At 39.6% G+C, this 25,269-nt stretch overlaps 1 protein-coding gene across 2 annotated transcripts in view; it reads left to right on the top strand.

Moving 5' to 3' along the window:
* Positions 1 to 225: 225 nt before the first annotated feature.
* Positions 226 to 25,269, top strand: part of OSBPL9 (oxysterol binding protein like 9) — a 64,875-nt gene continuing 39,831 nt past the window's right edge. For both annotated transcript variants that reach the window (XM_054072373.1, XM_054072372.1), the window contains exons 1-3: positions 226 to 414; positions 9,014 to 9,064; positions 13,538 to 13,616. In XM_054072373.1, coding sequence (XP_053928348.1) covers positions 304 to 414; positions 9,014 to 9,064; positions 13,538 to 13,616 — 241 coding nt within the window. In that variant the 5' untranslated portion in view covers positions 226 to 303. The remainder of the gene's footprint in view (positions 415 to 9,013; positions 9,065 to 13,537; positions 13,617 to 25,269) is intronic.

Raw genomic sequence — 25,269 nt, 5'->3', positions numbered from 1 at the left:
CCTTCCAACCCAAACCATTCCATGACTCTCTGTTGTTATCACCCCATCCGCACACCTCCGCCTCTTAAAGGGCAGCACAACTCAACGCACCTCACGCCCAACTCCCCCCCGCCCCGCCTCGGGCCCCTCCCGTCCCGGTTCCTCCTTCTCGCCCCGCCCCCCGCTGCGCGCGCAAGCCCCACCCCCGGTGAGCGCTGACCCCGCCCTCTCACTGCGTGCCCCGCCCCCTCCCCGCGGCGGACGAGGGGCCTGTGCCGGGCTCCCCTGAGCGCGCGGGCGGGGCGCGCGGTGCCGGAGCCCAAGATGGCGTCTATCATGGAGGGCCCGCTGAGCAAATGGACCAACGTCATGAAGGGCTGGCAGTACCGCTGGTTCGTGCTGGACTACAACGCCGGGCTCCTCTCTTACTACACGGTGAGACAGGGCAGCGCCGGACCGGCCAGGCGGGCGAGGGGTCGGTGGGGGCGGGGAGGGGCCTCAGGGCGGGGCGACCAATGGGGACGGGGGAGGCGGCGGGGCAGCCAATGGGGCGGCGCTGGCGGGGCCGTGCCGGCGGCCGCCGCCCGAGGGTCCCCGAGACCGGGGTGGTGCCGGGACCCCTAGCCGGTGGTGTCGGGTCATCTTCCTCGCTTCCGGCGGGATTCCGCGCTCCCGGGCTTGGGTGGGCTAAGAAGCACGTGTTTTCCTCGACTTTCTTTTTGCGTAACTGCATCCCGACTTGCCAACGCGTCCAGCTTCCTGCATAAAAATGGGAATGAAGTTACAAATGAAGTTTTGTTCAAGGCTATGCCCGTACATGGAAGGGGAGCCGGTTGGACCGCGTGCGCAAAGTTTTCTCGGCGTGGAGCGGTTGCTAGCGGTGTCAGTGGGATAAACACCAGCGTAACCTGTAGTAAATCGTAATAGATTTACAGCAAGTAACCATGTGGAGGATCATAGAATCATGGAATCACAGAACCGTAGAATCATAGGGTCATAGAAGAGTTTGGGTTGGAAGGGACCTTAAAGCCCATCCAGTTCCAACCCCCCTGCCCTGGGCAGGGAGGCGTCCCACTAGTCCAGGCTCCTCAAGGCCCCATCCAACCTGGCCTTGAACACCTCCAGGGATGGGGCATCCAAAGCTTCCCTGGGCAACCTGTTCCGGTGCCTCACCACTCTCATAGTGAAGAAATTCTTCCTTATGTCTAGTCTAAATCTGCCCCTCTCCCGTTTATACGCACTGCCCCTAGTCATGTCACTACAAACCTCTGTAAACAGTCCCTCCCCAGCTTTCTTGTAGCCCCTTCAGGTACTGGAAGGTTGCTATAAGGTCTCCTGGGAGCCTTCTCTTCTCCAGGCTGAACGACCCCAGCTCTCTCAGCCTGTCTGTGCTCATGCTATCTGTGAAGGTGTAGCGTACAGAAGCACTGCATAGAAATCTTTTTTTCCCCTAAACCTAGATTTCCAGCACTGCTAGGAGAGAGCTTATCTCTTCAGACCTAGAAGTTTCCAAGGCTCTCAGCATAAAACAGTACAGACTCTCAAACAGATTTTGGTTCACGTAAGTTCAAAATCCCTCGCTTGAAATATGGATGGAGAAATAAAAGTGCTTTTATAGTTGCTTTTTAATGGCTGTTCAAATGTCAACTGCTTGACTGGGATGAATTAGTAGGCATACTCTAAAGAGAGGTCCAAGGTGCAAAGTCATTTAATGCTCAGCTACAGAAATAGAAGCATTTGCAGATGACTAGCACGTATAATAATAATACTGATTATTGCACTGACTTTCATTCTGTGGTCTTCACCTGTTTAATAAAGGTCAGTTCTTAGATTTCATTATTTCCTATTATTAGGTATCCCTACGTATGCACTCCACTTTTATTTTGTATAATGTTGTGTTCTCTCTTATTACAATGACTTTTAGCTCACAAATTGAAAAATCTATTTTTTTAAACTACCTGTCCTAAAAAATTCAAGTTGGATTCAAGAAATCGAATCATGTGCTCCTTCTTGTGTGCGTTTGCCAGTAAGAAATGCCTGCAGTTAACATTTGCTTTAGAATACTTTCCTTATCCATGTGCCATCTTTTCTGCACATATGTTTGTGAAGCATTTCTGCCATTCTCTAGTCATCTCAATTCATTTTTGTACCTGAGGGTGTGTGTCATGTTGAAAGACTGGCTGCCAAAGAACCAATCCTTTGGCACGCACTCTTCTTCATTGGTGCTAGTGTGATTACTCACAGGGCTGTACAGTCAGCTGGAGCATGGGTTTGAAAAGTAATTCAGATCAAGTCCCAGTTGACCACATGCCTCACAAGTACTAATATTAGCACTCAGAAGGTAGAGGGATACTATTTCAGCTCTTCCTTTAGCTGTAGAGTAGTAACTCCTGAGTAGCAGTTTATAAGGCTGTGGTACATCAGCAGCATTAATTTGGAACGTTAACAGGTTTGGGGGCTTTATGTGTTCGGGGAAATGGCCTGTTGTGATTCTGTATATGCAGGCTTATAGTTGTATTAAAGGCTTGTCTGTGTGATTAGGTATGTAGGGTCATATACTCCAGTCCTCTGTGACAGTTTCAGTCTGAAGCAATACAGTTGCTTTGTTCTGCTTGTGGTAAGTGTAACTGAATGTTTTTTAAGCCTGAAACTGGCCCCTCCCTATGAGCATTATGTGTGGGTGGGGTAGGCTGAGATAATTTTGACCTGGCTGTACAGGGATGCAATCTGTAAGCAGTTTTGCTGATAGGAGAGATTACATTAAGTGATCAACTTTTACCTGCTCATCGCGTTTCACAGACTCCTTAGCCCATTTTAATCCAGAAAGTTGTGCGTGCAGGACGCACTTTCTCCAGTAGATCCAATAGCCGGTTAACCTTTGGCAGAGGGGGAAAACTGCAGGGTAGTAACTTCTCATGCAGCTGAACTTCCCATCAGAGCTAGATCCAGAAGTACACGTCTCTTCATAGATGTGTCCTTCCACTATTGTATTTAGTCGTCTTTGGTAGTAACATAAAATAAACTGTGGAAAAGTACCCTTAATGTAGAATAAACATTCAGATTTTGTGCCATCGTATTGCACTTGGAAAAAAAAGAAAATCAAGGACCTAAATTAGTATGCTTTGGCTTTTGGTAAAATGAGTAGACGTTAACCTAAATATCTTTTGGATACATATATCTGAAGCAAATGAATTCAGTTAAATTTAGATTTCTGACATGATTAGAACTTCCAGGGAGCAAGGCAAAAAATTTCACAAGTCTGAGTCAGAAAAATAAAGAGAATATAATGTTTGCACTGATTCCTGTTTTCTTTTGTGTATTCCTTCCTCCCTACTTAGTTGTAGTGCAGTGAACGTTAGTAGTACTACTTCCCAGTGTGAATGCAAGTGTTTCTTATGTGCATTTTAGGTTGTTTTACAGAGGCAAAAACCTCTGTAAATAAAAAAAAAATTACCTCTGTAAAAAAAATTGTATTTACATGGTTTTGTTCAAATAAAAAACTGTCTGATATCAGTAAACGTTTGTTTTTTTCTTTATTTTGAAGAGCAAAATATGAAGTAAATGACTGTGTGCCGCTTCATATCAGTGTAGCCAGTGATTTTAAAAAAGTACTTCTTTTTTGCCCCTCAATATTCTTTAGTTTGTGAATCCACCAATGTCTTCTCTTGAAGGTACAATAAATATAAGCCTACTGAAGCTTTATGTTTTTTTTCAGTGTGTAGTTGGCTACACTGACAATGTTTAACAGAAAAGGCTTGAAATGGCTCATTTCTGCCTTCTGTCGGCATGGGAGCTGTAAAGTTGTTCTGTTAGCTGTATTCCAGCTGAAAAATAACTTTCTGCTGGTTTATTTTTTCAGCTGAATTTGTTCTGTAGTTTGTTTTCTCCATGTCAGTATAAAAATGTGTTAGCATTATACTGGAAGATAGCATGAAGTCAAAGAAATGGCTGGGGAGGGAGAGGGAGTTGAACGTGATTACTTTTTGTTTGTGCTTTGTGGCAGAAGTTCTGTCATAAGTACACATCAGCTATAGCCTTGATTACCCTTGGGAATCCTGTAGAAATAATCCAGAGAACCACTCAAAGTTGAAAATCTGATTTAAATTCTTGTTTTAAGTGTACTCTTTAAATAAACACTTTAATTCTATAATAAATCAAAGACAGATCTGGCATAGCTGTGCAAACAATGCTAAAACCAGGGCCAGCAAATAAGAAGATCAGTTCCTTAAAATATTTTAAAACTTTGTGGATATTTGACAGATGGTGGTACTGAAAGGAGATCTGTCCAAACTGCTGTAGACTTAAACAGCTGCCTCGTATAGTGAATGAGGATGGCGAGAAAATTGTGTATGACAACTCCACAGTGTGTGTTCTTGAGATAATACTGGGTGGCCTCCCATCATCTTAGTGGTTCTTGCACCAATAAATGCCTAGAGAATAGATTTAAATGCTTAGATATTCTTTTGTTGCATTGATAATCATTTCATCAAGCTACTTTCAAAAACATACGCTGGTTGAATGCTTTCAGGAGCAAAATCTATGAGCAAACAGTCATAAGGAGGAAGTAGTTTCGGTGGTGTAAAGATGTTTTTCCTCTCATACTTTTTAAAGATTGGTACTAGTTGGCAACTCTAATACTAGTTGTATTAGAGAATATATTGAAGAACTGCTTGTGGTTTGTATAGTGCAGCTATTGAGGAGGGAGACTCAAATTTTGCAGCAGTTTCGTTAACCTTTGGTTTTGTTTTGTACATTATGCTACTAAAGAAAATATGACAAACATGCAATACGTGAAATTTTGCAGGGATAGGTTTCATACTGAACTGTTTTTCTTTGGATCCACAGTCAGCACATGATCTGTACTCTACTGGTTTGCTAGACTGTACCCATGTTGATCCCAATCCTATATGAGCACCCAACTACACTTTGTCGAGTTAGTAGAGCAGTTTGAAAACAGATCTTGTTAACTTGATTTCAAATTATGTCTCTGAAGCTGGAGTCATGGCTCAGCCTCTCTGGCAGAGACTTTGAGTTGAATGCATTTTCCTGCTTTTTCCAAATACGGTTCCTCAATCAACAGCTGTGTGCAAAAATTGCAAGAAAACAGGAAAAAAAGTCTGCTCTAGCACAAACATTCCTTTTGAGGAATGCTTTCCATTTGCTGCTGAGGTGACAGCGTTTCCTGTAATAACTTGAATAACATGCACTGCAAACATTTCAGTGTGTCTTATAAAAACAGACGAAACTATAAAAGAAATGGTTTAATAAAAAAGGAATTCTGAACTCATGAATGCAGGATAAAACATACTGATGGTTATTACACAACACTATCTCTGCTAAATTTCATACTGTTGTAACTTTTTATCATGGGTTTTGATGCACCGAATAAATTGTGATAGGATTATAATTTAAGTAGTTGAGTCCTCTTTAGTAGTTAGGCTGTGGGTCTGGTTTTAGGTCCCCCAGTACTTGATCATTGCTTTGCAGTTAATGTCTGTGGCATTTCTCATCTGATATAAACATTTTGTGGCTGTTCAGATTTATTAAAAAATATTTGTTGGGTTAATTTTGTACTGGCACTCTGAACTGCCTGTGGTCTGTCCTCCCAAAGCTGGCCGTGTTGTCGGCTCCACTAACTTGATGAACTGTAGTTGGCTGCTCACGTAGGATCAAGGTCAAGATGAGTACAGTTTGGCAAATCGGTAGAGTACAGGTCTTGTGCTAGTTGTGGATCTGAGGAAAAATAGTTCAGTACTAAATCTGTTTACTTCCCCACAAAATCTCATGTATTGCATGTTTGTTATATTTTCTTCAGTAGTTACTGTGCAAAATAAACCCAGCAGCAACCTAGAGGATCAAATTGTTGTTGTTAGGTTAATACTTAGTTAAAGTATTCTAGCTATTTAGTAGTCTCTCCTGATTTTGGGTTGGGAATGGAGCAGTTAATCTGAGTCTAATGAGCTAATGAATTGTAGATGAGAGAGACAATTTAATGAATAAGAGTTATTTAAAACATATTTCTGCTGAACATGGGTTTCTTCCATCTCTTAAGCTTTCAAAATATGAGAAAAAAGTCTTCTAATCCTTCATAATGCTTTAGGAATTACTGGTCTCTCTGCAGCATCCTTAGTTACTGCTGCAGTGTCTTGGTTCCTGCTTTATGCCTGCATCCACAAAAGTCAAAGCTTCAGCTGCAGCAGCAACGTGGCTGTTGGATAGTGTCCCTGTGCTGGAGGAGGTCCTCCTCTCCTCCGAGAGTGGGGTGTCCCAGGCAAGGGAGCTAGAGGAATGGTGGGCTGGGAACAGCAGCTAATGTTTTTAAATTGTTGAGTTTGATATCTGCTTGAAAAATGAGGATTGGCTTAGTATTTTGTGAGGACATCGACTATTACAGAAAGTGGTCCAAGCTAAGGCTTCTCCTGTAGATGCAGTTAAACTGCAAAAATCACTGTTTATAAATAGACATGGCTCCAGGTTCTTCATCCTTAACAGGAAATAAATGTCATAAGTGGTTTTGCTCATCTCTGTGCTTATGTTAGTTCCTTGACAGTACTGTGTGAGTTAAAAATGTACCTCTTCAAAAATTGTGCACTTGAGCACAAGCAGAACTTTGGGCTGAGAAGTTTTGGACACAGACAGCAGCAGCGTTTTATATCGGAATCTTAAACTTTCTATGCAACAGCTAAAACTTGAATGAAATAGTAGTAGTTCTAAAGATGAAGGAGGGCTGGAGGCCTTTGGAGGGTTAGGTTTTCAATTTTGTTTTCTTTTGGTTTGTTTTAAAGTAGACCCAGGCATTATTTTAATTTGTCTAAGAAGACATAGGTTACGTGTAGGTTCCATACTTGATCAACTGTCTTTTTGCCCAGAGAAGTTGTGGCTGCCCCATCCCTGGAAATGTTCAAGGCCATGTTGGATGGGGCTTGGAGCAACCCGATCCAGTGGAAGGTGTCCCTGCCCATGGCAGGGGGTTGGAACTGTATGGTCTCTAAAGTCCCTTCCAATCCAAACCATTCTGTGTTTCTCTGATCTTCACTGTGTGGATGTAAAAAAGAAACCAATAAAACTCATATTTTTTTTTGGAGACGTCCACATTTCCCCTGCAGTAATTTTGTAGATCTTTGTTCACTTTTACAAATCTGTCTTAGAGTTTCAGCTGAAACATATTTCAAGTCCATTATCATAAAAATCAGTACACTCTGTATTGAAAGATTATTGCAAATGTCGTTTTGTCTGGTTATAAAACTGATGACTAAAAAAGATATTAAAACTTTAAATTTAAAAATAAATAGTGACTTTTTTCTTAGCCAAAGATGCCTTTCTGCTGTATGAGATTTTGTTCAGTGAAATGGAACCATTCCTCAAAACAGCTACGAGATGGCTTTTTTTTGTCCGCGAATACTTGACCCAGTGTAGGAGATATTGGATACCGATGCCTAGTTTTTTTGTATAATGATCTAAAGGAATATTTTATATTTTTATCATATCTTAATGGGTGTGGATCTAAAATGTCAGATGAGTTGTGTTTTGAAGTACCTCCTGGGACAGTCAGTAACAGATCTGCTGTGTTCCATGAAAGACTACGGAGCTCTGCGTGATGATATCTGCATGCCTTAGTGCACAAGGAGTTCAGATAGGAGAATCATAGGCGCTTGATTCCACTTTGGTAGAATGAATTAGATTTATGGCTTCATTATTATTACTATCAACCAACTAAAGCTCTGTTTGAAGATAAGGAAATTGTCAGTATAGGGGACTATGTGGAACCTGTGATTTATCTTGTGAATCTTTTTTCGGATTAAGAACATTATGTTTAAATTTAATTTCCATTCCATTAAAGTGTGGCATACAAATGAGGAGGAAGGCTTTTACAGTATCTTTTGCAGCTGAGTTGACAGTCTGCCCAGTGGAGATCATGGCTGTTGGAATTCTCCCTTGCACTAGGACTAGCTCTCCTCTTCCCTGCGCGGCTGGTAGAGGCATCTAAGCCAACCCAACTCAAATATGTCTTCTTGCTTCTGTTGCTTTCTGTCTGTTCCATTCCCTGCCTGTGCCCGGTGGTGGGAGCCGGGAGCGCTCTACCTGGCACGCCGGGGCCCACAGAGCCCAACTGAACCCTCAGCCTTGCTTGGTTTCTTTCAGCTGCTGCGAGTGAGTGCCTCGGCCCAGGTATTTTCTTTCCTAAGACAATGACAGTATTTCTTCTGGAAACCACCAGAGGGAGTAATAAGCCCTCAGTAGTGTCCTCCTGTTTTAGGAGAACTCTCATGGCAGTGAATATACAGAATAAAAGTGTACTCAGTGAGGTTGTCCCAATTACATACAATTTTTGATAAAAAATTATTAGAGTAACCATATTTCTAGATACTTTCCTGGTTTTGAGCCTTTTTTTTTTTTAAAGAAAACTACTTTGAAGGAAATCTTCCCTATGTAGAAGTTTTCATTCAGGAAATTTACTAAGAAATTGTATATCTGTAGAATACGTTGTGGATGCTGGTCTTTACGTCATTTCATTTTGACCAGGAAATGGCCTCAAATGGGGCTAGGGGAGGTTCAGATCAGACATCAGAATAAATGTCTTCACTGAAAGGGTTCTCAGGCACTGGAGCAGCTGCCCAGGGCAATGGTGGTGTCACCATCCCTGGGGGTATTTAAAAGCTGTGTAGATGTGGTGCTTAGGGACATGATTTAGTGGTGGGCTTAGCATGGTTGGTTCATGGTTGGACTCGATGATCTTAACAGCCCTTTCCAACCTAAACAATTCTATGATCCTAAGTATTTCTTCAAGTTATCTACAAAACTCATTGGAGTATTGTATTCTTTTTTTGGTAAGGATTACCTTTTCATACCATAGTGGTGTACTTTCTTTGGGCAAGAACTAGCTTATTCCGTAACCCAGGTTGCATCTTGTTGAATCAGTCAATAAAAAATTATACAAAAATCTTTTTTTCTTTTCCCAGTTGCTTTGAATGACTTTCTCCTTACAATTCTCCCTGTGTTTGTTAATCCAGTGATCTGTTTTTTTCTGTTTCAGTCAAAAGACAAAATGATGAGAGGATCACGCCGAGGATGTGTTAGGCTCAGGGTAAGTGTCATTTTGTTCAGTATTTTAATGATTTACTGTGTATGATATGGCCTAAGGGAGAGAACTGCAAGGAGAATTTTGAGGTTTGGGCTCTAGTTCTGACTCTGCAAAATACAGGAACAGTGAAAGTATTTAAAGAAAGATGACATTAGAGATCATGCTGGGCAAATTACAATCTATAATTTTATATGCTGTATAAAGACATTGTGCATTTTATACAGTGTATAAAAAAGGCAGTATATGGCAGAGTAAGATGGGTTAGTAGCGGCACCGCTATGAAAAGGTTGCTGTTTGCAGTTCTCTTTTCTTTGTATGTGGAGATATATATGCATATACATATATTTTCTGTACCTACAGAAGTCGTTGCAAAACTGCTGCCTTCTGTCCTGACTTGCCTTTATTCTTTTGCTGTGTCTTCTGTTCTGGCAGTCTGGACTCTCTTTAGGCCTGACACTTTGCTTGAGCTTAGTAAAACAACAGAGAGCTGGAAAGGGAAGGAAGAACGCAGCAGCAAAGTTTTTGAAATATCAGCTAGAGAGGGTACAAAATGGGGAAACAGATAAGAAAATGCAGAGTGGGAAGACTGAGAGTTAACTGTTTGAGGCACTCTGGTTTGGGACATATAACCTGGAATTCTGCTACTGTAGCTTGAAGTGACAGTACTGAAGTGAGTTGGGAATGTGTGATGTCTTTGCACATGCCCAGTTTATACCTTGTGGACAAGCACGTCACAAAAATATTTCTTGCACAAGTCCTCCTGTATTTTTACCCATTTCTCATAAAATCTCCGGTTCCAGTGCAGGGGTCTTGGGAAGAGCATAATAGGTGTGAATGGGAGCATTTTTGAGTCTTCAGGTACGAGAACTATAGGGAAGGTGCACATTATGTGATGAGCGTGGGAGCAGAACTCTGCTTCTTCTAATTATTCCTTCCTTCTGTTGTTACTCTTTCTAGTCTTTCTATGGGCTTAATGAAGGGGTATCAATAACCTTTTGAGTAGTTTCACCAGTATACTCTGGCGAGACTATCTTGGTCATGTTCTTGGTATCCGTCTTAAAGATTTTTCATATAGCTGGTGAAGAGAATGATATTGTACAACACATACAGATCCAGAGAATCTCCATTCACCTGGATTCCAGGTGACATTTTTTGCACTTTCCCTTGTTTAATGTATTGATAGTTTAGAATTTGTTTAAGGGTAACGTAAACTCAAACTGCTGTCTTGAGCATTACATTCCCAAAGATACATGAGGGTGTTTTTTACATTGTGCAGAAAAATTTAGTCTGAAAAAACATGCCTGCCTTAATAGTGTTGTGAGCCTGTCAGTGTGGAGGTTGGCCTTACCCTGTCAGTTTAGGAACTATTAAAAGTGAACAATCTGTTTGATATTGCATGATCCATCTTTATATGCATTCAACATGAAACAATCCCTTTCTCTTCTCCCCTACACCACTCTCCCACCCCAAGTTACTCCTTGGAGTTTTCTGAAGGTTTGCTGACCACCCCATCTTTTTTCTGAATGTGTGTAGCGTGTACTTGTGAGGGAGGAAGGGATCTTTGTTTTCTCTGCTTTTGTAAAGCAGCTTTTCTGGCAGATGACAGTGATACTGATAGCTGAACAGATGGGCTTCTGCAGGCTGAAATTCTGTCAAGAGGTTTTCTGTTTAGAGTAATTGTTGGTTTGTGACTGTAGGTGTGAACATAAACAAATGTAATTTAAGCAATTTGGCTAAAATACTTCCTTTTTTGTTGAATGGATTTTTAAAAGCTTGTTCCTCACATTTTTGCTCTTGATACACATTTTATCAGCGTGAAGTTTAGTCTTCAAATTCTTTTGTTGACTGTCATTATGTACTTAGGAAGGTGTGCTCATAGAGGAATCTTGTGTCCTCTATACTACGCTTAGATCCTGCTTAAGTCTTCTGGAATATACATTTAAACTTCCACACTCCAGTTTTTCTTTTACTTGTTCATATGTATTATCTGCATGGCAACAGAAGCATCTTCTCTGCTTATGCTCTGGCCTTTTGCATTAGCATTGCAATTAGAGCATGTGCGCTTCATACAGCTTTGTGGTGAGGTCACACAGTGATGTGTTCTTCCTGCTCCTCAGTTTCCTCCCACCTCTTAGAGTGGAGGCAGGATTTAGCTGTCCTAGTCTGACCTTTTTAGCCTTACATTAGTTTTCCTGTATTCTCTGGAGGGAAAATCTTGGACCTGTTCTTGGTGCCTGACTTAGATATTTTTCATATATTTGGTGAGGTGGATGGTCTTGTACAACTCACAGTGATCTGATACATTGCATAGCAAAATATGTCCTTAAAGCGTCAGGCATTTTTTGTGTGAGCTGCATCAAAAGAAGTGTGACCAGCAGGTTGAGGGAGGTGATTCTGCCCCTCCACTCCACTCTCGTGAGAGCTCACCTGGAGCCCTACATTCAATTCTGAAGTTCTCAGCACAGGGAGGACGTGGATCTGTTAGAGCAAGTCCACAGGAGGCAACAAAGATGATCCAAGGGCTGGACCACTTCCCGCATGAGGAGAGGCTGAGAGAGTTGGGGTTGTTTAGCTCGAAGAAGAGAAAGCTTTGGGGAGACCCTATACCAGCCTTCCGGTACTTAAAGCAGGCGTACAGGAAAGCTGGGAAGGGGCTCTTTATCAGGTAATGCAGTAACAGGACAATGGGGAATGTTTTTAAACTGAAAGAGAAGAGATTTAGATTAGACATTAGGAAGATTTTTTTTTTTCCTGGGAGGGTGGTGAGGCACGGGCACAGGTTGTCCAGAGAAGCTGTGGCTGCCCCATCCCTGGAGGTGTTCACAGCCAGGTTAGATGGGGCTTGGAGTAACCCGATCCAGTGGAAGGTGTCTCTGCGCATGGCAGGAGGGTTGGAACTGGATGATCTTTCAGGTCCCTTCCAACTCAAATCATATCTATGGGTATATTAAAAAAAAAAAAAATCTGGCAAAATTAATCTGGTCCGTCATGTTGTGTCACTGGCACACTGTGTGGTTACCATATAGTCTTCAAATGTGATGGCTGGTCATCCAGTTGCTTTTGTGTCCTGGCACTAAAAGTATTCAGAATTACACTGGCTTGAGTATGTTTTTGGGTGCCTCTTCTATAGTGATCTCTGAGCTGTCCTTGAAAAGCCTGTATGGAACATACTCCTTGGGAGAAGTTCACAGTGCAGGGGGAAAAAGCCCAGTCTGGAGACATTCTTTCCTGTTGTATAGCCTTGAATTACATAGGATTGATGCTGTTCTTAAATAAGACCTGTTCCTTCCACTCAGTCTTGTGGTGCCTGTGATAATCTCAGCCATCCATGAGCTGGTACTGTTGGCCAGAAGCCTCGCGTAAGCGCTATCAAGAATGTGTATGAATGGGGTTGATTCAGATCCCTCTGCCCCTCAGTCTCTACCAAAACAATTCTTGTGTTTGGGCCAGCCTGATTTTTACCAATTCCCGCTCATTCAGCCAAGTGTTATACAGCAGCTGCAGAGAAGTGAGGCACTGGTTGGAATTGACTCACAGGTTCTGGTGCTACTGTTACTTGTTGGTTACTTGGGCAGAATTTACCCTTTAAATATGTGCAACCTCCAGTGAGGTCTGTCTGTTTGTGGGAGGGGGAAGGATAAAAGAGATCCCAGTGCTGTCTCTGAGAGAAACTGAGTAAATCCATTGGTGAATTTTGCACTAAATGTTACAATTTGTTAGAGGTGGCAGAAGCATGGAATGGTTCTTTTTCAGTCTCCTCCTTTGTGAAATTGTCTTATTTATTAGGTGGGGGGTGTTGGGGGAAGGAATGAAGATGTGTGCAGATTTTTACATACCTAAGCACAGATGGTCTTCAACTCTGTAATTTATTTGCATTTCCCTCTAATAATTCGTGAGGAAATGGAAGATAAAGATAGCTGCTTTTGATATATCCTGTTGACTTACTGTTAATATTTACTTAGGGACTGAAAATTAGGTTATGCAGTGTACCAGTGACATGACGGGCCAGATTTATTCTGCTAGAATGATTTATTTCCTTTATAGACTGGTAGATAAAATCAGGTCAGGAGCTTATTTTTGTAAAGCATCGATAAATTAGTATTTTTGTATATGGAAACTACTTAAAAAATATTGCTCCCCACTCTCCCTTAAATATAAGTTGGAATTTAGTAGAAAACTGTTTACTATGGCAGTGCTGCATCATAAAGGCACCTCCATTACAAAAATAAAAGATGCAAGTTATTGTCCAGAAAATCGGTTTTGCAAATGATTACTGTTATGTCCTGCACCTAAAAATTTATATTTTTAAAGAACAGACCTGCATCCTGTGACTAAACAGAGAATCTTTCTGCTCTTCAACGTATTCCGTTTGCTTCTAATTTGTCAATGCTTTTTAAATTCCAGTGGTGTAGTGATAGAGTGTGTGCTGCTGATGTCACTGCTTGCCTTATCGGGATCTTGTTCTTTGTTTCACAGGGAGCTGTGATTGGTATAGACGATGAGGACGACAGCACCTTCACAATAACTGTTGATCAGAAAACCTTCCATTTTCAGGGTGAGCTGAAAGAAGAGATTGTTTTTTCTTATAATAGATTCCAATTGTATTTGATGGATGATTTAAAATGTTTGGCAACAGAACAGCATGAATGAGCACAGTGAGAACATTCTGGATCCAGGGGTGCTGCAGGTTAGGCAGGGATCTACATCTGCAGTGGATACATATGTGCTAGAAAGAGACTGTTGCTCTGGCAGGATTTGGAGATTAAAAATGTAAAGAATGTATCACTCAAGGGGAGAAAGTAATGGGCTTCTGGTTATGGGTTTCGCTTACAAAATGTTTCTGATCTTCGTTATCAAGATACAATTATGCATTTCTCTATGAAGAGAATCAAGACTGGTCTGAAGGTTGCAATTTGTATCCAAACAGAACTTAATGCTCTTATATGAGGAGACTAGAAGCAACATTTGACTTAAAGGTGGAGCTTTGCTTCAAGATTTACCAGCTTGCATTCATTTCATCTACATTTCTGTGTCTTGTCTGCAAGTCACCATTTCTGTGCTATTATCCTTTTATGCACATTTACTAACACCAATGCCATCTGCCACTGCTATGTTTCGTCATTGCATGCTATGGTTCACCGGTAGAAAGGGTAAGGCACTATATAATTGTTATGTACTCCTTAAATTATTTTATCTGCTGCAGCAGGACGAAATACTATGATGATACTAACTAGAGAACTTCTTTTCTCTGAATTTTAAAATCCTAAGGAAGTGTGATGGAAATATTTTTCAACTAACATTTGTTAGTCATTTTGCTTTTCCTCTAAAATGTAGTGATTGAATCATTTAATTGATTTGCGTAGAGCTGGAGACTAAATATCTAAGAGGCACATTTGCATTTATGCGATCATGTTAATGTATATAAACTGCAATAGTTCTATAACCGGTATTGTACTGTACATGTTTTTAAATCAGTGATTTGGAAATGAGAGTTATCAGTAATACTGCTGTGTTTGTGAGAATATTTTTAACGATAAATATTAATTGTACACCATATTGTCACTGGCATCTGTATTCCTTGTGCTACAGTTCTTTCTAAATGCTGCTGCTGCTGTATTCTGGCTTTTCACTGCATTAAGCCTCATAAACATACCTTCATAATGCTGAGCTCACAGCAGTGCTTAAATCTACTGTTCCTAAGGATAACTGAGAAAATGCAAGCTAATTGCTAATGCATTAATGGAATGCCATACTATGGCAGTCTTTCAGTACTGTGAAGCTAAATACTGCTGAATATTTGAGAACTTGATACAGGTAAATCTAGAAGTCTCTCCTTTAGCTGCTAAGATAAACCTTTTTATAATGTGTCTTATTTACAGTGATTTCTTATATACTATATTCTCTTTTGGCTAGTCAGATGTCTTAAAAGAAGACTGATAGTATTTAATACAAGTAATATCCTGCTTTGAGTAATATTAATGATTTTTGAACACCAGTTTTGTCACATAACATCTCGTACTTTGTAATCTTAATTTGTGTGCATTTCATATCAGGTCAGAATTTGTGTATGCTTCCTTAGTGTAGAACTAAGATTGTGTACACATTTTCTCTATTATGCTTTATCTAGTAACATATAATGAAGGCAACATCCCTGATGTCCAGAAAATTGTAACAATACAAGCACACTGTTAATAGATGTGGCTGTAATGAAAAAATGTAAAAAGACAGGATATTAGTGCTGGGGTATAAAACAGCTCTGGGAGACTATATCTGTAGTTCTTAAGGTCATGTAAATGTATTCTCATCTCATACAACCTTTATTTCTTATATGTACATTAAATGTTTGTTCATCATATTAAATTCAGTCTTACACAGGTTTTAATTTATGTGAAATATAGATCACTATCAGTCATGAATGCTGAATGGGTAATAACATGAATACTACATGCAAAATGTATTCTGAGATTATATAGGAAATGTAGAGCAGAATAATACAAGAAACATATAGTATTCCTAAAAATTTCTTTGTAGTTTTTTTTTAATACATGATCTGTATAGAGTTTTTTTTTTCTGCGAGCTAGTCATAGCTATAAATACATTCACCCTTCATAAAAGAAGTCTTGTACAAGAGAAGACTGCTGCAGAAATGGCAACTTTTTTTAAAGATAAAATCTCTTCCTGTCTGCCTTTCTTCATTCTGAAAGACAGCCAGGGATCCAAACAACCCAGAGCCTAGTTGGGAAAATGTTAGAACTTCAAAAATACCAGGATTTCAAAGTTCTGCAGACCTGGGTGTAAATTAGGGTCCCATCTGCAGTGGAATGGTTTCTCTTTCAGGCTCCAGAAGAAAAATGTTTTCTTGCACTCAGAGTTTAAGTACACACTTGTGAAGACTTGAATCTTCTCTGGCATCAGTGAAGTTTTGCTGACAGGCAGTGATAGAATTTAAATTTGGGAAAAGAAAGAATAACTTCATACTGGATTTAATGTTTATTTCTTAATGGCAGTTGCTCAAAATTGCACCTCTGACTAACACTCTAGAGATCTAAGTAATGCAATGCAGGGCAAATAAGTAATTTAAAGATATCTGATCAACTCTTAGAGGGTGGTTGTTTCCATGTGTGTATGTGTGTAACTCATTTTCTGAAGCACTAAACCTCCAGCATCTCCCACTAGGATTTGCTTGTCAGTGGATCTTGGAAAATTCTATCTTTGCAGTGTGTAGTTCATGTTTTGTTGCTGTCTGTGACATTTGCCCTCAATTCTGTTTACAGCTGTGTTTCCCAGTGGCCATCTCTGTATTGAACATTGGTAAAAGTTAAAAGGCTTTTATTACAAAGAAAATGCAGGCTTTAAATGATGACTGTGTAGACATCAAATGGTATGTGTATGCTCAGTGCCTGGGTGTAAAGGAAAGAGTGAATTGAGTAAATATGGGTAATAAAACAAACAACATATTTTGGTTTTACTGTCAGCTTAACTTTAGCTCTGCCAAAGTGCCCAGCAGATTTTTCCCATTTTTACTGTTACATACGACTGTATTGATACTTGTTCACCCACAGAGGGAAGGAATGTCCACAGAAATTTTAAACTATATTTAAAAGTAATGTATTTCACCTCTTGATTGGTCCTTGTTTGGTCATACTGTATATCTAGTTTCATGGCTTGATTCTAAGGCTTCTGAATTTGGTAGGTCTCAAAGCACTCCCTCATGGGCTTGTTCAGATCAGTTGCAAAGATCCATTCAGGTTGCTGCCAGACATTTGGGATAGTACTCTTTGTCTAATGCACCCCTCTGTCAGGAAGCTCTTTCCATGATAATATAGTTTTTCTTGCTGTAATACATGTCCATGTTCTTAATGTTCCATAAGCTTCAAACACTGGGGTGGGCTTGTTGGTTCTGGTATTTTTGTCTTCTTCTAACCTCATTGTATCATCAGCTAGCTGTAAGCTTTTCTCATTTGGAAAGTCTGCTCTTCTGTCCTTCATATCATGTAGCTGCTCTTTCTGTCCATTAGGATGCTTGTGGCTTAAATTCAGGAGTTGGAACATGGTGTTCAAGATAGTCCATCAAGGGTATCGTTGCTCTCTTGATATTTGAATTGCTGTCTAACCTAAAGCAATAATGACTTTTACTGGGATTGAAATACTTCACTAAACGCACATTGTATGCAGAAACAAGAATTTCAGATTTTTTTTCCTATCTGAAAACCTAACAGTTATTTTTACAGCTTGCAGCACAGTTCCTTGGAAGGCAAATCAGTCTTGTCTCCACTGTTTTGTCTAATAAAGGATTGAGTGACTGGAAGCAGTCCAAGGCATTGATCTGAGATGATTTAGCTTTAGCTTTTGTCTTTCCTTTCCTATTCCTACTGCAAAAGTATCTGAGAAATGAAGTGTGGATGTTGCTGTGCAACTTAGTCTCCTATTACATGAAAGCTGTCAGTTGGTAAAGGTAGATTTCTCCTTCTTCTCTATTCTGCCTCAGTTTTGACCTTGATTTGTGACTGCCTACGATCCCTGCTGAGAAAAGGAGATGCCCACAGCAAGAGGTGGCCTTAATGTTATAAAAGCAGGGAATTTTTGTTGATGTAGGACACAGCTATGGCTAAGGATTTACTGGGGTCCACAAAGGCCTTCACTGCTAAGCAGTATCAAAATTAGAGATTTTAAGTTTTTGCGTTAAGTATCAAAATTAAGTATAATGGTTTTAGACCTGCATTTCAGTACTATTTGGGGAAATAGTCAATAGTTATAGTCTTCTAGAAATCCTTAACATTGTCCACTGAATAGATGACAGGAGGCTGATTGGCCTTGTGGTATGAAGAGGCACTTTAGTCTATTAGATTATCCAATTTCAATACTGATTCATAAATCGGCGGCCTTTTTCTGCCCAAGTTTTGAGAGCTTTTTTAATTTGATATTGAAAAATGCCTACGAAGAGATTTCAGTGTGAAATCTTCTGTGCAGGCTTTCTCAACTGCTGCACCTGCATTGTCCGTCCTAATATTTTTCAGGGTCTTTTGGGGTTCTGGTGATGCTGAAACAGTAAATTCCTCTATGCTGTGCTCAGCGAAGCTTTTGTATTGCAGAAAAGGATGAGCAGCTATGTTAAGAGTAAAGCTTCCAGCCTTGTCTCTTAAAGCATTTACACCATAGCTGAGCTACCTCTCCTTCACTCTTTAGTTGACACAATCTGTGCTGCACAGAGTTTGAGGCTGTACCTCATCCTCTCCCAAATGGCAAAACTGAAAAAATTCCTCTGCAAACCAGAACTAGGTTTAGCTTTTGCAGTGTAATTTTCTGCCTTCCTCTCTCTTCTGTCCACCTCCTTTTTGCTATTAATGTATTACATTAACATTTTGAGTACTTGGAACTTGTGACCAGAGTGCAGGGGATGGTGCCTCGTTGTGCTTCTGCCATGTCATGCAGTTCCTTCTTGCACCCACAGCATCCTGTGTTGTAATTGTCTGTTTTTTAACCATGCCATGAGTATGCCATTTTTCATGTCTGCACTGGATTTATAGATACAAATGGTCATATATAAACACATCTTGGTTTCTATTTCTTGAGGTAGAAATAGCAGATTTCAAAAGGTATGTTAAACTTGAGAAAAGTGGCAAAGAAAATAATACTTTGAAACAGTACCCGTGATGTGTCCAGTTGTTTTTCTTTTTCCTTCCTCTGGAAGAAATAGTGTATTATTGCTTGTTACTTTTGGCATCAATATGAATCTGTTATCTCAACTGTATGATACATGGCAAATGTTTTGGAAGGGAATAATGGTCAGAAAAGGTCTTGCTATAAGGATGAGAGGGCTACTGAGAAGTTCAACAGACTTTTCCTTCTGTTTTAACAAGAAATTCCAAGTAGTGATAAACTTGAGTTTGACCTGTTAAATGAGAACTGTTACTGTCTAAGGAAAATGATTATATTATTTTTGTTCTTCTATTTTGAGGTATTTTAGTTCAACTCAAAAAATTATTTCTACCTGAGCTAGTTCAGTGTGATCTGCTGTGGCTCTTAAATGCAAACGCGTCTTGAAAGCCATTTCCACACAGTATACTATATAACGTATTATTCAGTGTTAGTAGTATTACTATTTAAATATTGACTTTTTCTAGTGAAAACCCAGATGCTTGCAGATTGTCGCACATTCAGAAATGTTTAATTATGAAATTACACGTTGTGTATGAATTCCGAGAGAGAGCTAAGAGCATCTTGCTGGTGTATATCCTTTGTCACATAAGTTTCCACCTTAAGGTATGTTTACAGACTGATTATAAAGCCTGCTAAAACAACATTTGGGATTAGGCAACAGTAAAACAGCAGCTTATTTGGTCTCTCAAGATCACAGATAAATGGTACGAATACATTGTACATAGGAGAGCATTTGATGCTTTTTCTTTGGACAAGAGTAGGCTTTCTCTTTTTCTGTTGGATGAGGCTTTGAGCAGCCTGACCTAGCAGAAGGTGTCTCTTGCTGTGGCAGGGAGGTTGGAACAGGAGTATCTTTAAAGTCTCTTCCAGCCCAACCCAGTCTATGATTCTTGTGACTGTGCTGGAGTCTTCAGTAGGTACAGGGAGATCAGGCTGGCCAAACACCTGCAGAAGAAATCAAAAGCTGGTTTATATGGGTGAGTGGGGAGTGGCATCAGGAGGAAGATCAGTAGAAGGGAGAATAATGATTGTGACAACTTCAAAATTATGGTACAGAGGAAATAAGGTACTGAGACCATTTCAACCTGATGCCAGCTGTGGGAGCTGCACATGTTAAAGGGGTGTTCCTAAGCAATGGGACTGTAATATTTTCGTAGGCGGGTATGAAACCCTGCTTCATTGGGCATGTTTTTCTCTGGCTTGGAAGGCCCTCAGTGACTTTAAAAAGACGTTTAGCCACAGAACAGCCCATTGACGTGTGACTTTTCCACCTTATTGGGCACTACCGATAAAATCTCTACATTGAGATGGGGGCAGATCCTATTGATCTCAACAGTCAGAATTTCACATCTATCATCTGGTTATTTGTGCATGAAGATACTACATTAGTTCCGCGGTTGCACGAGAAAATACAGGAATTTTGCATAAAAATCAGTGTCAGAATGAAGGCTGCATAATTGACTCTATTGAATCTGTGAGTGTGATAGACTTTTTTTTTTCCTACTGAGTTCTGCCTGTAAGTAGGTCACAGTGAATGAAAATAAAATATGCATTTCACTGTGTGACAGTACGGTGTATTTATAAGTAACCTAGTGATTTTTTAACTAATTATTGAGTTTTTTCTTTCATCTGATACCTATGTAGATGCTCACAGGAAAAATAAGTACCAGTATGCTGATCCTGAGATGATATATTTTTTATATTCTGTCTTCCAAGTATTGCTGTGCATGACCTAGAAATGCTAGTGGTAAATGCTGTATTGTGGAGCGGAGTTGTTAAACTTGTTTATATCTAATCTTCAGATGCCATCAAGCTTAAGCTAGAAAAAGTAATCTGTTTTATGCTGTACTTTAACATTTGGTATACATTATATAAACACATATAATCTCTTTACAACAAAGTAAATATTACAGGAACTCTAAATTACAAAATTTATTCTCTGTTTGGGAAATTAATATAGGCTGAGAGCGTTTAATGTAGTTGCATTTCATTTGCCTTCTTGTCCTCGTAGAATAGAACTTAAAATCCCTGCCATATCTGACTTTGCAGTTTGGGAAATTCAGAGATAAAGGGCTATTTTAGAAGCTGTAAAACATCACTTTTATGAATTACAGAAATTCCTCAGCAGAAGCAGTCATTCTTATCTTTAGTACTTTTTTCATCCTGTTATTTTCTCCTTGGCAAAGTAATTGCTTTTCTTTCTTTGTACATCCTCTAAGAAAGAGTTCAGAATCTTTTTTGTATCAAATGGATGCTAAAATATCTTGCGAATAAGTTCAACCAGATTGGAAAAAAAAAATATCTTTAAAAGTATTATTGTATTAAATGTCACTGTAATGCAGTTACATACTTCTCACATGTGCTTCTCTGAACTAGTCATAAGTAGGACTGTGATTGTTAAGTGCCCGTGGTTTGTCTCAGCCATGCCTGAGGTGTCACAAAAAATTATACAGGTACCTTCCAAAGGATATGCTATGGACGCAGAGGAGTGAGAGGTTAAGCACATGGGAACAAATAATCTAGCTCATAGATATTAGTTCCACTACAAAAACATAACTGTAGCTTAACTGACATAATCACAGAAAATTTGCAATTTTTTAGCTGTTACTGAGTCCAGCCTCTTGGACACAGCAGTGAATGTATAACTCTGGGTGGATTTAGCTGGTACCATGTGCAAATGTTGACTGGTAAATTGCAGTAAAAAACAAGTTGGTGATTCTGACACAAAACAGAGAAAAGCACAGGGACTGTTGCTGTTCTGAACTGCAGACAGTATTCATATTTTGGTGGATAGTTGATGCCCTAGTTCAAATTCAGTTTCATCCTAACAAGGTAACTATCGCATTAACCCATCAGACTAAGAACCAAAATGAATATTCCTGTGGTGGAATGCACTCCTCTATTTAATTTATTTTTCTAGTTAGTATAGGAAAATAATTTGAATCACTTACAAACAGCTGAAGTAACACCTTTAAGTTTTTTAAATGCCAGATGTTTCTCATGTGGATGTCTCAGTGTTTCCTATTTGCCTTTTGTAATGCTGTTATCCTAGGGTCAGCCTAGGATAAAGTAACTCATTGCTCTCTCTTGCCCCCTGCCCTTCTTCTCTTTCTAGAAGTTTTGTGTCAGGAGAGACCAGGTACTCTTCCTCAATTTTTGTATAACCACAGATACTAGTGAAATTCCTTGGTCTTGATAATAATTGCCTTATCCCAAATAAGTTGGCAAAAAGAAATTCTGGAGTAGCATTCCCGTAGGAATTAGGGGGGGAAATTAACTTTAAAATGGAACATGATCAAGTAATGAAAACGGCTGGAGTGATTTCAAGGTACTGGAGATGGGAACATCGGACTAATGTTCTGGTCCCCTATCTGCTGAAGAAAGCCTCCAGCGTTTGCTAATGCAGAGTGGATATTACTTAGTGTGCATCACAGACTTTTTAGCTGAAAAGATATTAGAGCTTTTTGTTTGGCCAAAGTTGTAAGTTTTAACTGAAAAACGGCTGGGATGGCTAGCTTTCCCTACAGATGGATGGATAATGATCTCTGACCATTGTGTGTAGGTTTTTCCCATAAATTGTTTCTGAGTGTGTTGGCTAATCTCTTTTTTGAATGTTCCCATTGATTTTTTTTCATCAGTGATCTTTTGGCAGCCGTTCAGTTCTAAATTGCTTTTACCATTAGGGAGCTTTTACTTGCACCTAATCTCACAGCAGCTGTTTTGATTAGATTTAATATAACTTTTACTAAAAACTGCATCCCACTGTTTTCTCCATATTTTTCTTAAAAGAGTGTGTGGAGGAGAGCCAAAAGGATCTCATGTTGATGATGAACAGTCTGAAAGTTAAACCAGTGTCCTGAACAGAGTGCTTAAAATGTTACAATGCTGTGTTTCCATGCAGTAAGCAGTCTTCTCCTGGCAGTGTTCCGGATTTATTCATGGCCAGTAGCAGTGTTGATGCAATTCGTGTGTTCTACCTAAGGATTGATCATGCTTTGCCATAAGTTTGCGATGTCTGGTATATGAGGAAAAAACATAGCTTTTTTCCTTCGTTTGAAGTCCAGCAGAAAGAGCTTTAAAAAGGGAAATTGGAGGAACAGAAGCTTTGAAAGTGTACTTTATTTATGAGTACGGGAAAGTCAGTTCAGTTTTTTAGACTGTACTGATTGGTTGGTTTCTTGGTCTTCTCTGTTGCTGTAGCCTTCTCTGTTCTGTTAGTGCTTCACATGCATGTCTAAATGTGATAACCTTTACTAATGGGCTGCTGTATATGGAGATCAGTATTTAACTAACACAGTGACTTCTTTTTGTTGGCAGTGTGGAAGGTCATAAGAACTCTGTTGCAATACAAGGATTAATTCACTGGTGTGCAGTTTGAATTGTTCCTTTTTCACTTCAAATAAATCCTGTGTTCAAGTTTTTTGCCCACAATTTTTTATTGCCTGAGTGAGTTACTTGCTTCTCAGTGGCTTGTACCCCAGTTCCCCATTAAGATGTTCTTTGGGACTGGGAGATGATTGATTAAAAAAAAAAACACAGAAAAACAGAAAGCAAACCCAAGAAACCTTGCGCACATGGAAATATGTTAACCACTGCCACTTTGAACACACTTTTGAAGTATCGGTGCACTTGAAGTACTGGTAGATTAATGACACAGGTATTTTTATCTGTTTCATGTTCAGTGGTGACTGGTGCAAGAAGCATATGCTAGGTTAGTGTGTCTGTCAGGACTAGGAAAAGGGGTCTGTTCCTGTTAGGCAGAACCAAAGAAGCTAATAAGCATTAAAATTGCTGTCGGGGGAGAATATACCTGATTCTAATTGGCAAATTTGGTAATTGAAATTAGTGTTAAAGTGTAAGCTGTGCTGTGAAAAAAGAGCAGTGTGTGTGTGTGTGTGTGGTGTGTGTGTGTGTGCACGCGTGCACAGGTATACATAATGTGAAAAGAAAAATTATAATTTGCACATTGCAAAACATATTTGGCTTAATGCAGTCTTCTGGGCAGAGTTCATAGGGTTTCTGTTCCTTCATCCTGTCTAGTTTTGCCGTGTTATAAACTTGTCCTCAGCACCTACTTCAGCTTTTCAGTTAAAATGCAGAGAACTGGTAGGAGGAGCCCCTGTAAGTTAGAAGTTCTTCCTAATGAGCTTTTTGAGAGTACTACAGATTGCAAAATCCAGCTTTTTAATACTTGCAGCAGTTCCTGGAGGACAGTTATATACCTGCTGTTCCAAGTAACATATAATTGCCATAACATTTTCCTACAGGTTTCCTTTATGCATGTGAGAGCGCTTTGAGTAGTCACTTTCCCTTGTGTGTAGTTTGCATTTACGCACATTAATGGTATCAATTCCAGAATACCTATGGCAATTGACCACACTTTTCTATTTTAAAAGAACAATGAATAGGGACTGCCTTGCAGTATCTGGGAAAATATGTATTAAACAAACAAACAAACAAACAAACAAATAGCTAGATTTCAAACTAGGCTTTTACTTTGCATATAAAGGAAGTTTTGCCCCACTGCTTTGTGAAGCCACCTCATCAGTAAGACTCAGCACAAATTCCTGTATTAAGGAGACATTCTTACATATTTCTCATAAATGCATAAATTGTCAATTCTTTCCTGGTGGTTTTGTTAGTTTGACATAATTAGTGTAAATACTGCAGTAAGCAATGCAGTATGTTTATTGTGATATTGACAAGATTTTATCTGAGAAGTCTCAGAACAATCTACAGGTTCCTTCTCCTGCAGACAGAGGAGCATGAGAGAGTCTTCTGTGGATTTCCAGTTCTCCCTCCTTCATTCCTTCTTCTGCCCAGTGAAATACTCTTTATAGGAATGGATGTGTGAAAAAGTAATAAATATTTTCCTAAAGGAGGGTTTATTTAAGATACTAGGAAGACCAATGGTGGTTTTGATTATGTATGGGTTTGAGCTGTAGAATTCCGAAGAATAAAAGCAATGGAAACCTAAGGGTGAGAAAGGGAACATTGAAAACAAAGCATTTTGAGGCTGGAGAATACATTTCATATAATAACTTACAGCTATTTCCTCTGAACTCCAGAACAAATAAGTCAGATAGGAATCTTAGTTCTCTGATTCATAATAGGTGCTGGCTCACTTCTGCTTTCCTTGCTTTTAGCAGGCTTCCTGTTTCTTCTTAATACCTTCCACTTGAGTAAGGAACTAGAAACAATTGTCAATAACTATTCTAAATCTTTATATGGGGCAGTTTGTTTACAGTCTATTTAATGCCTGTGGATTTTTCTCTTCTTTCTTTACCTGGAGTCTGCTCCTGTGTTCTGTAAACGCTTGGAGCAGGGCAAGGAATTCTTTCAAACTAGCAAGGTAAAGATGCCATTCTGTACTTGGGAAGGTGGGGAAGAAAAGCAATATCATGGAAAAAACCTGGGGGAGGAAGAAAGGCAATGATAGTCCTTAGTCTGTTTTGATCTGTTCATCTTCCTTCTCCAGCTCTTCTTCCTTGTCCCCCGAATCCTGAAAGCCATCCGCTGCCTCTTTTAATCATCACTTAATATATCAC

This window comes from Cuculus canorus, chromosome 8, assembly GCF_017976375.1.
Source record: "Cuculus canorus isolate bCucCan1 chromosome 8, bCucCan1.pri, whole genome shotgun sequence".
Classification (NCBI taxonomy): domain Eukaryota; kingdom Metazoa; phylum Chordata; class Aves; order Cuculiformes; family Cuculidae; genus Cuculus; species Cuculus canorus.
Note: the sequence above shows the minus strand (reverse complement) of the source record. Positions and strands in the feature narration are given on the sequence as shown.